At 43.7% G+C, this 11,939-nt stretch overlaps 1 protein-coding gene across 1 annotated transcript; it reads left to right on the forward strand.

The window, feature by feature from the left end:
• The first annotated feature begins 412 nt into the window (after positions 1-412).
• Positions 413-10,934, forward strand: LOC308165241 (uncharacterized protein). The gene is made up of 11 exons (XM_080539385.1): positions 413-523; positions 1,979-2,039; positions 2,122-2,172; positions 2,482-2,526; positions 2,610-2,674; positions 2,796-2,913; positions 5,249-5,317; positions 5,408-5,482; positions 10,185-10,364; positions 10,588-10,676; positions 10,797-10,934. The coding sequence occupies exons 3-11, from the start codon at positions 2,164-2,166 to the stop codon at positions 10,915-10,917; spliced, it is 771 nt and encodes a 256-aa protein (XP_080395511.1). The 5' UTR covers positions 413-523; positions 1,979-2,039; positions 2,122-2,163; the 3' UTR covers positions 10,918-10,934.
• The last annotated feature ends 1,005 nt before the right edge of the window (positions 10,935-11,939 follow it).

Consider the following 11,939-nt stretch of genomic DNA (forward strand, 5'->3'; position numbering starts at 1 on the left):
CATGAAAAAAAACAACGCTAACAAATAGTGCAAAGTAATTGTAAACAACAAATATAGTAGTGCAGATTCAATGCCTTGAATTACATGTCAATTCTCAGAGTCGAATATGTTTTGTTTTGTTTGTTTGTTTCGTATTTATTCTGGAAAACCGCTATTTAAAATGGATTGGGAACCCACCGTTGCAAGTTAGAATTTGTTTTTCCACGGACCAGTTTTACGGTCGGACCGGAGTTTCCTGTCCCTCAGTGAAAACAGTCCGACTGTGCCTTGGTAGACACATGGACATCTGGCGATGGAGTTGAGAAGTGCCTTTTGTAAATACATAGACTAGCAGAATGTAGATTCCGTCGGCCGATAAAATGAAACATGTTTGAAAAGATCTGGAGCCCTGCGACGGCCCCTCCAACGGGATCGGCGGTCCTCCGATTGCGTCTCTGAGCCTGTCACACAAAACGAGCGTTGGAGACGGCGCGTCCCCGGGTTTGCAACGACGGGTGGATTTTGTCGCCGACCGCAAAAACTGGTAAATCGGGGTTAAATCGGGGTTAACATCGTCTAGTGTGTAGCCGCCTTTCGCTGTGTTGGTCCTAAATACCTTCTTTCTTTTTTTTTTTACTTCATAATCATGCACACCCCAGTTAAGTGTTGGATTAAAATGATAAATGCAGTACATGGTTTTGAACAGGAACATGCTGATCAGAAGGATGCCCTTATCCTTCCACTGTGGGTTCCAGGCCACTTTGTCCTGTGTGTAAGTGTACTATACCCATATATATATATATATACAGAGCATAACTTTATATGCAACATATGACATCCACAGTAGTAGATTATAAAGACATACAATGTAGTTGAGCATTTCTCAGCTTTAACCTTCATATGCCATTTGCTTGTGAGTTTGTGTCTATTGTATTACCCCCAAAGTGTCCTTTTTGCTTATTGTCCAGAATGCGTTATTCCCTGTGTAGGTAATGAGGCCACACCAGAAAGACATTTTCTTTCTAGATTCGCAGTATTTCAAAACTCCAAGGGGATTCACCTCTGAAGCCTACAGAACACTATTAAGGTTGCCCCAAATATTTTTTGCTCTGGCAGTAAGTCACATTCCCCTGACCTGCCTGGCGGTCCCCTGACCTGCCTATGAACTGAATGAATGAATGAATGAATGGTCTTTATGGTCTTTATTGTCATTGCTATAGTACAGGTACCAAACAACGAAATTTGGGAGGGGTGGCTCCCCTGGTGCTAGGAAAGAAAAAAAAAACTAAAAAAACAAGAAGGGAAAGGAGCTGGTTTACATAAATAAAGGCAATGTACACTATCCACTATACTATACTGTACAGATAAGACGACTTTTGTCCTGGCGGTCCCCTGACCTGCCTATGATGTTTGTCCTGGCGGTCCCCTGACCTGCCTATGATGTGTGTCCTGGCGGTCCCCTGACCTGCCTATGATGTTTGTCCTGGCGGTCCCCTGACCTGCCTATGATGTGTGTCCTGGCGGTCCCCTGACCTGCCTATGATGTTTGTCCTGGCGGTCCCCTGACCTGCCTATGATGTGTGTCCTGGCGGTCCCCTGACCTGCCTATGATGTTTGTACTGGCGGTCCCCTGACCTGCCTATGATGTGTGTCCTGGCGGTCCCCTGACCTGTCTAATGTTACTGCCATTTCTAAAGACTTGTGTTCAATCAGGAGGCATTGTGGCAATGCATGCATTATGTACTGATTGTTTGTCCAACATTCAGAAAGGATTGGCTTCCCGAAAGCTGGAGTGGACTTAAATAGACACATTTCCAACACAAGGAAAGAGACACAGAGAAATCCTCCTGATTGAACTTTTGCAAATAAGCATGATCGACCGACTTGCATGGTGTGAAGTGGTTCTGAAGCAGCAGTGGTACGAATGTTGTTCCTTTTTTCTCTCCTGTAGGAGGTGTGTACTTCTTTGTTTGACTTAGTTTTATTCTTGGTTGCCCAGGGGTGTTGCTGAGAAAATTGTTGCGGGATCCTGGACAGAGAAGACTGGTCTGGATTTGGAGGTATTATTTGAATGTTACTATCATATTATAGCTATAGTCATAATTACCTACTATTCTCTAACTGTAACTTTTCTTCGTACAGGGGCTTCCGAGGCAGACCAGTGGCAATGACTGTGGTGTCTTCATGATAATGGTGAGTTATGGTAATGCCACCAAGTGATATGGCACACTTGATTGTTCCTTAAAACCATCAAAAATGTGTAAATGTATGCAACAATGACTGACCACCACTTAGACCTGACCAACATTCTGTTTGTGCATTTGCAAATAAAAAGGTGTGCAATAAAAGGTATTAAGGAACATTCATGTGTGCAGACCTCTCATATCACTTTCCTATGGAGTTATCAGCCATGTACATTTCATTGGATGTGTGTGACTACCTTCTCACTGAGTTATAAGCTGTCACATGGTAATCTTGTCTTTGTGTCTTTTCTCATTACAGTATGCCTGGTATTTCGCCATGGAGGCTACCTTTGACTTCAGCATTGTAAGTATTAAGAAAACAAGAACCCATTATATCAATATGCTATAAGACTTTGAATGCAAATTGAGTAACTGCTCTTTCTTTAGGATGACATGTCTCTCCTGAGAAGGTGGTGGTGTATTGTCCTGGTGGAAAACCTTGGGCTGGAAGGGTATGCTGCAGTGCTACAAAAATAATAATTGTATTTGTACATTTATTATCAAGAGGACTTTGGGGTAACACCTGGCCCTACAATTCAACCTTCCGGTGAAGATAATGTGTGTTAATTTCAGATTTGGAAGGAAGTTTGCTCACTTTAGTGAGGAAGGCAGAGCGACCCTTCACGACAGTGTCCCACCTGTATTCAGGACCTATTCAAGTGTTAAAAGGAGTCATGCAAGCAACACCATGGTCAGTGCATCTCTCACTAAGTATCTATGACCGTGTGCCTGTTTCTGAATGGGCTACTGCTCCTAAAACACATACTCCATGCAACTTTATGGCACATGCAATATGTGACAGGTTTTGATTAATAGGTCCCCATCTCGGCCATTGTGAAAGCTCGCAATCGAGCCAAACAAGTCTTGTTGTGAAAAAATGTGTTTTTCGGTTTTTGGCATAGGACGACAAACGAAGCGATGAAGAACCCACTCGATATCATATCCAACGTTTTACATTCACTAAATACCTACATTTAGTTAGCAAAGTCGGGTTGGGGGTATTATTCGTATTATTGTGGCAGTGTGTGTAGCCACGCCCACTCCAGCTCTATTTAAGTAGCCACCTGGACCTGTTGACAGATTTACAAGATGGATGCGGATGCTCTAGCTAATGCTATAAACCGAATTTATGAAGCCGCTAGAAATATCGACAGTGGGCAATTAATGAACTCCTTCATATTGGACTATACATAACGGGAACTCCGAATCTGACGATGACAAGAAGACAACAGGATTTCAGACATTGTTCTCCACATCAGTTCACTTTCATGGGACAGTCGTCTGCAGACAGACCTTCTGCTGTGTTCTTGGGTAAGTTTTTGTGAGTTACATGTGTTGTACACTAGGATGTTGTGTTGTTTACTTAGGATAGCCAAACAGTTATTTGTTGTTTTGTGAGTAAGGTACCGTAGATAGCGCTGTTGTTAGCATCAGTTATCAAACCACTGAAACTGCTCACCACAATTATGCCACCCCTCTACAAAACTAATGAGATGGTGGGAGGAAGAAATACGTTGTCAAAGATAAAACATAATGAATAAATACATTTGTTGCAGACCTACTAAACATGCAACATACTGTACAGTATGTTTCATGCACCATTTTAGTATGTGTGTGTGTACCAGCTAGCCAAACAAGTGTTAGCTTGTTAGCTAGATAGGTAGCTTTGTTAGAGATGTAATAGATTATAGAAAAAGTAAATGCTTTTGTAATGAACGGTAATCAGGGTTTTTCCTGCATAGAGAATTTTGAGGCGGCCGCCTCTGTCATATTTCAAGCCGCCTCCAGCTCTCGACAAAACTCTGACAGTCGTATTTTCTACGGTGGATTTCTGTCATTTCTAACTGCAATTGCGGCACTGCGCCGACGTGGTGGCGGGGGCGCTGTTTCGCAAATAACTTAGCTTTCGTTTTTGCTAGCGAAATAGCTGATAGTTGATATTGACTGCTCAAGGAGAATACATATTTGAAAGTACAGAATGCCTGAGAGCCTTATATTGCATTATATTACATTATATTTTGATTGGTCATCTGGTGCCTGAAATTTGTGTTACAGAATGAGGAGGTGAGAGGTTCTGAGAGATGAGACCTTGATGAGAGTCACCAGCACTTCAGGTATTTGTCATTGTCATTGTATAAGCTATTCTATTTTATGAAGATAGTAGTAGGCTATTTCGTAAAAGTGGTGTTGGTAACAGTGGGCAATCATTTGAAATGTACTGTCTTCTTTTTTTATTACAGCTTTGATGCCCAGATGGGATGGGAAGGAACTACGCCGAAGTCCCACTAGATGCTTTATGGACTATAATGATAAATGCATGCACACGGACAACATTATTATTTTTTACCATTCTATTATTGTATTGCTCAATTGTATCTTGCCTAATTTTTTCCATTGCCATGAATTTTACTCTCTTGTACTTGTAATGGGACATTTTGGCACACATGGCAATAAAATGATGATGAATCATGAATCTTGAATTATTATTATTATTATTATTATTATTATTATTATTATTATTTAGCTATTTAAACGTGTCAGCCCTGCAATTTTGCTTCCTGAGGGTTAGCTGACAACCCCACTGACAGATGACAGGTAGGTAATGACAGGTAGTGTAATGGGGGAGTGGTTGTCTTGAGGGTGTGGTTGTCTTGAGGGAGTGATTAGGGTGGAGTTAACCAGCTATTGTTCCCACCCATTACCTCTGTGAAAAACGTCTCTGAAGAAGTTTGAGGCTAGATATCTCACTACGGTGGTTCAGGGGGTATCACCATTAAACTATCCATGACTTCTTCAACTTGTTTCAGATTTCAATGTATGACACATCATTTTAAAGCTTACAATCTACCCTTTCATAATCTGGAAAAAACAGAAAAAGATGTTGCCCTAGTTGAGGACTTTTTAACCATGCCCTGTCACATATGTTTAGTGGTACTGTGTCATTCTGAATCCAGCCTGGATCTCTTTTTGAAGTAGTTAACCCTTTCATGTAAAACATACTGGCAATAATGGTGGACTCTGAACAGATGCCACTGGACACTGACGAGGACCACGCGTACTTCAAGAGGCCTTACAGCTTTCCTCCTAAAGAAATGGTTAGTGTGAATGAAATTTATTGCATACAAACATACTATCCACCATTCACAGCTGTACACATAGTCATGCTTATGTGTGTATCCATTTAGGAAAGTGATGTTACCATGGACAAAGATGTCAGAAGCCTGGATAGTGAAACCACACTTTCTATCAAGACACTTGAGGTAAGTAAGGAAGTGCAAATGATCATGGAAAGAAAGTGACTCATTCAGTACTTAACTGCACCTTTTCATTGTAACATGGTTAAGCACTGTATTATTATTTTAGGAAAGGGCTCAACAAGCCCAACACCAACGAAGAGTGACCAATGACTTGTTAGTGGATTTCATCACTCAGGACCAGTGATGCCGGTAACGCGTTACTCTAATCTGAATACTTTTTTCAGTAACGAGTATTCTAACGCGATACTATTTCCAAATCAGTAATCGGATTAAAGTTACTTATTCAAGTGACTGTGCGTTACTATTGCGTTACTACCTCATAACTTAGGCTAAATGCAGTATTTCTTTGTAATGTTCGATAGTAAACAAACATTTGTTTGCTTTTCTCGCGTCTTGGGGAGTGACGTCAGTGCTCACGTTTTCAACACGAGGTTGCAGCAGAATCGCTCACGTGTATCACCACGCTGATTGCACAGTGTAAACAGAAGCGTAGCCTACACAATGGAGCGAGAACAGAGATATGCGTTAAATAGCTGGAAATATAAGGATTATTTTGAGTTTGTGTCAGCAAAGGATGACAAGAACATAAATGTTCGTTGTACACTCTGTGCTGGCAAGAAAATATTGTCCTGTGGTAAAAGCCTGAATGGTCAGGGTAGGTTTTAGGTTTTGTGAAACCACTCCTTGCTAGTTACTGTTAAATAAAGATTATATTTATTTTATTGTTTAAAAACAAGTATTTATGTTGGGTGAGGCAGGATTCTTAATAGGACTGGTTGTTAAAATCCCTAAATATTCAGCACAACAATTGAGTGGAGTTGGAGATGTCCTCTTGGGTGGAGTGGAATTTGGCAATGATCACGTGGTGCCACCAGTACGACACATCTTCAGTTGTGGTCCCCGACCTCATTGGGTGTTTCGGCCAGTTATCACAAGACACCCTCTGCCGAGGTTGGCCCACCACAGGCTGATCAGGCCTGGGTGTGTGTCGCACGGTGGCACCACGTGGTCATTTGGGAGCCCATGTTGGGTCCCTACGTTTCAGCCACAGCCAGTGACTGCTCCGTTCTGCTGCAGTGGACAGTTCTCTGATTGCCTTCCGTTGGGCCTGTCCTCTGATCCCTACTGCCCTCAGGATCCTTGTGGTGGAGCTGGCTACAAAGCCTCTGCAGCCCACCTCCACTGGCCACACCTTCACGTTCCAGCCCCGCCCCTCTGCTTCGACTGCTAAGTTGGCATACCGCAGCCTCTTCCGTTCGAATGCCTCATCGATGGCCTCCTCCCATGGGACCGTCAGTTCTACGATGAAGACACGCCGGCAGGACTTGGACCAGAGGACTAGGTCTGGGCGCAGGTTGGTCACTGCAATTTCGGGTGGGAAGGTGAGCCTCTGGCTGAGGTCTACCCGCATTTCCCAATCCCGGGCTGCGTTCAGTGGGCCTGAGTCTGGAGGTGATGGCTTGGTCCGCTGTTTCTCCCCTTCCCGGATGAAGGTTGTTTTCTGTGGAAAGGTAGTCTGGGCATTTAGAGGCATGGCGTTGGTGGTTACCCTCTTGTGCTCAAGTTCGGCAGCCAAGCACTTTAGCACTTGGTTGTGGCGCCAGGTGTATCTTCCTTGAGTTAGACTGGTCTTGCAACCCACCAAGATGTGTTTGAGGGTTGCTGGGGCTGCACACTGGAGACAGGCTGGGTCCTCTCCATACCAGAGATGTAGGTTGGTAGGAGAGGGCAGGACATCATATGTGGCTCTGATGATGAAACTTAGCCTATTAGACTCCATGCTCCACAGCTCGTTCCACGTGATTTTCCTCCTCTCCACGCTCTCCCACTTCATCCAGCGGCCTTGCTGGGCTTGGGAGACTGCCTTGGCGCACCTGGCTGCTTCCTCCTGGTGGCGCACCTCCTCAACCACCATCTTCCGCCGTTCGGTTGGAGTAGCCTTTTGCCATGTGGGTGTTGTTGTTTCTAAGCCAAGGCCCCCTCTGCCATGTTGGACATGCCCCACTATATCCCGGTGTCTGAGGGCGGTCTTTGCCACCGCAACTGCTGCAGATGGCTTCCATTTCCTCCCCGTTGCTAGGATTGGAGCAGCACCTCTGACGAATGGATCCCGGGATTCTGTGAGAGTCATTTCCAGCCTTGATTTGTTACATTTGTACTCCTCCACCAGGCTTGAGATTGGTAGGGAGAGGGCTCCGTTGCCATACAGGCCTATGCTGCTAAGGCCTCTCGGCAGTCCAAGCCACTTCCTCACTTGTGCATTCACCAGTCTCTCCAGCCGGTTGGCATGGGATAGTGTGACCTCGTAGATGGAAATTGGCCACATGAGACGGGGCAGCAGTCCAAACTGAAAGCACCACAGCTTCAGCTTCCCAGGGAGAGCAGTGTTGTTGATCTGCTTGAGGCCACTGATTGTATCCTGCTTGAGTTGTTCCACCTGCTTCGAGTCATTGAGTTCTGCGCTATACCAGCGGCCAAGGCTTTTGATAGGCTTCTCCAGAACTGTTGGTATTGGCTCGTTGTTGACGTGGAACCTCTCATTGGCGAGCTTGCCTTTGACAATGGAGATACTGCGGGACTTACTGGGTTTAATCTCCATTCGTGCCCATTTGATGTTTCCCTGGAGTTTATCCAGCAGGCGTTTGGTGCATGCGTTTGTTGTTGTTATTGTCGTCATGTCATCCATGTACGCCCTGATTGGAGGAAGACGCAGCCCGCTCTTCAACCGTTCCCCTCCAACAACCCATCGGGATGCTCGAATAATGAGCTCCATTGCCATGGTAAAAGCCAGTGGAGAGATGGTGCAGCCCGCCATTATGCCTATCTCGAGGTGCTGCCAAGCAGTTGTACTGGCTTGTGCTGTAACACAGAACTGGAGGTCCTGGAAGTAGGCTTTGACCAGCCTTGTGATGCCCTCTGGGACTTGGAAGAAGTTGAACGCTGTCCACAAAATCTCATGAGGCACTGACCCGAAGGCATTGGCAAGATCTAAGAAAACCACATGCAGGTCTTTCTTCTCCTTCTTGGCCGTTTGTATCTGGTGCCAGATGACATTTGTGTGTTCCAGGCATCCTGAGAATCCACTTATCCCTGCCTTCTGCACTGAGGTGTCGACAAAGTTGTTCTTCTGCAAGAATACTGAGAGCCTCTGGGCCACAACACTGAAGATGATCTTTCCTTCCACATTCAGTAGACTGATCTGGCGGAACTGGTCGATGGTTGAGGAATTCTTCTCTTTGGGAATCAGGATCCCTCCTGCCCTTCGCCATGCCTTTGGTATGATTCCCTTTTCCCATGCCACTTTCATTAGCTTCCAGAGGTACTTCAAGACGCCTGGACTGTTCTTATATAGCCTGTATGGAACGCCGTTGGGCCCAGGGGCTGAGGCTGTTCTTGCCCGTTTTACTGTGCTCTCAACTTCGCTCCATGTAGGGGGCCTTGTTTCCATCTGGTGCTCAGGTGGTTGGATTGGTGGCATGTCATCCGGAATGCTGGCTGGCACATGCCTCTGGTTGTCAGAGTAGGTCTTCCTCAGGTGCTCCTCTAGTTCCCTTATGGGTACTTTGAGGGTCCCTGTTTTCTCCTTGACAAAGAGGTCTTTGACGAACTTGTAGGGATCTCTGTAGAAGGCAGTCCTCGTTCGCTCTTTCTTCTTGTGTTGCTTTCTCAAGCATTCTGCTCTTCGCAGTGTTGCAAGACGCTGCTTGATGTCGGCCTGTAGTGCCTCAAGTCCTTTCCTTTCCACTTCTGTGGCCTTCTTCCACTGTTTTCTCAGGCACCTTCTTTCTTTCACAAGTCTTTCAATCTCTTGTTGTCTCCTGGACTTGAGGATGGGCTGATGGTTCCTTCTGTGTCCCATGGTTCTTACTTTTCACCCCAAATCTCTCTGCTCCATAGCTGTAAATGATCTCTCCAATCTTGTCCAGTTTTCTTTCCACGCCCCCTTTCAGACCTTCTAGAAGATGGACAAGGTCTGTGTCGGTGTTTTCCCACTCCTTTTTCTGGCAGGCTTTAGGCCACAAGATTTGAGGCTTTCGTCCATTCATCTTCCTCTCCACTGCTGTCTGTGGCTGGATAGGCTCTGGACTCATGTCCGTTGATGGATCTGTGCTTGGTTGAGCTTCGTCTGGGGTTCTGATACCCTGTGGACTGTGGTGAATATCCTGCCACTGGGCTTCACTCGACTGATTTGCCCTACCTCTGAGGAAGTAGTGGTCAATGCGAGGCACCTCGCTAAGCTCTCTTAGGCAAAGAAAGACTCTTTATTTTGTTGTTTTAAGTTATTGTTTAAAGTTTAATTATGTAATTTAAGTTACTGTTAAAATAAAGTGAGTTTTGGCAAAACCAGTTTTCATTTTTATGTTGCGGGGGGGGGGGGGTCGGGTGCCTAGGCAGCTGCCAATAGTAACTAAAAAAGTAACTAGTAATCTAACTTAGTTACTTTTAAAATCAAGTAATCAGTAAAGTAACTAGATTACTTTTTAAAGGAGTAATCAGTAATCAGAATACTTTTTCAAAGTAACTGTGGCAACACTGCTCAGGACAAAGGCTTACTGCAACATCTTGAAGTGAGTTTGCAACTGAAATGTCTAAGTAAAGTGACACATTTAAGCATAATATAAATAATGAAAGTGAAATGTTTTATATTTGTGTAGTGATTGTACATTTACATAGAGCATCCTCCCAACAAACTATATATTTGCAGGCAATCATGGCAGGACAAGTCAAGTCTCTTTGGGCAAAAAAGAAGGCCACAGGCGTCATCTTCTTTGACGATGATGACCAAATGGACAGACTAGTTAACTTCCTCTCAGGAGTGTTAAAAAAAACACAGACAACATTGGCTGATCCGGTGGCATTCGTCATTGATGTGCTTCTGCCAGAGGTGACAATTCACTGACACTTTTTATTTATTTATAGACTACATATTTCATATTATAACATATGTCACACTTTAACTCATGGTCAATATCCAGTAGGATCTTATAATGCCATTTGCTCATATCAGGTTTTGCTTAGTTGTCACCTGCAACATGGCACAACCTTCTTAGATGTCTACATTTTACTATAACTGGTTAACGTGTGGCTTTAATCACTTCATGACACAGGCAACAGTCCACGCCATTGCAGCTGTAAACTGTGTTTCCAATGAGAAAGCCATGGAAATGTATACATGTGGACCACAGTATGACTTGAGGTAAGCTGGAAACATGAGGAGAGTGCTAATACAATTTCCATGACAGTTTGCAACCACTGATTAATGTGAGTGTCTTAAATTAATTATTAATCACTTCTTTATAAAATTTTGTCTCAACAGTGAGAAGCAGCTGTCTCACCATTATATGGTCGAAAATGTGAGCGAAGAACAGAAAAGGAAGCTGAAAGACCATAGAGACAATGTTGAAAGAGCACTTGCGCTAAAGTGCAATCAGCAATGATGTCTTGATTGAAGCGCATTGAGTCACATCTTGTGAGATGCGCTATACAAATAAAGCTTGAATTGATTTGATCCCTTGTACACTTTTTTTGGGCATTTGTGTTGCAACACACCTGTACATTCTGCACTCTACCCTGTTAGGCCCTTATTTTACTCTAGACAGAAGGGTTGTAACACTTGTTATTAATTCCATTTGGTATACCTCATAAACTTTCTTGCATTTCTGGTGTTTGCATTTTACATATTCTAAATATATGCTATCTACATGTCGCACTGGATGGGGTTATTGCTGTTGACTCATCAGAAAGTAAAGACTAATTCACAGAGTGTATGAAGATTCCAGTAAGGGTTTTGTGAAGGAGCCCTAGTGCTGTTGACTCATCAGAAATAGAATGTTTTATTTAGCTCATCAGTGTGCACTCAGCACCATGGACACCTCCAGCCCAGCACCTTGCACCACGGTTCCTGCCCTGCTCCATGGATTACAACGATGATCGCCTGACCCTTGCCTGACTCCACCAAGTCCTTTGCCTGACCCCTCAAACCTGTTTGACCTAATAAAGTCCCACACCTGGGGTCATTGACATTCTTTTATTTATATACAGTTAGGTCTGGAAGTATTTGGACAGTGACACAATTTCCATAATTTTGTCTCTGTATGCCACCACAAAGGATTTGAAATGAAACAATCAAGATGTAATTGAAGTGCATACTTTCAGCTTTAATTCAAGGGGTTGAACAAAAATATTGTATGAAACATTTAGGAATTTCAACCATTTTTATACACAGTCTCCTATTTTCAGGAGCTCAAAAGTAATTGGACAAATTAACAATCATACAGTACAGGCCAAAAGTTTGGACACACCTTCTCATTCAATGCATTTCCTTTATTTTCATGACTATTTGGTACATTGTAGATTCTCACTGAAGGCATCAAAACTATGATTGAACACATAGGAATTATGTATTTAACAATAAAGTGTGAAATAACTCTGAAAAATATGTCTTATATTTTAGATTCCT

The sequence above is a fragment of the Nansenia antarctica genome (assembly GCF_963989245.1).
Source record: "Nansenia antarctica genome assembly, chromosome: 9".
NCBI lineage: Eukaryota > Metazoa > Chordata > Actinopteri > Argentiniformes > Microstomatidae > Nansenia > Nansenia antarctica.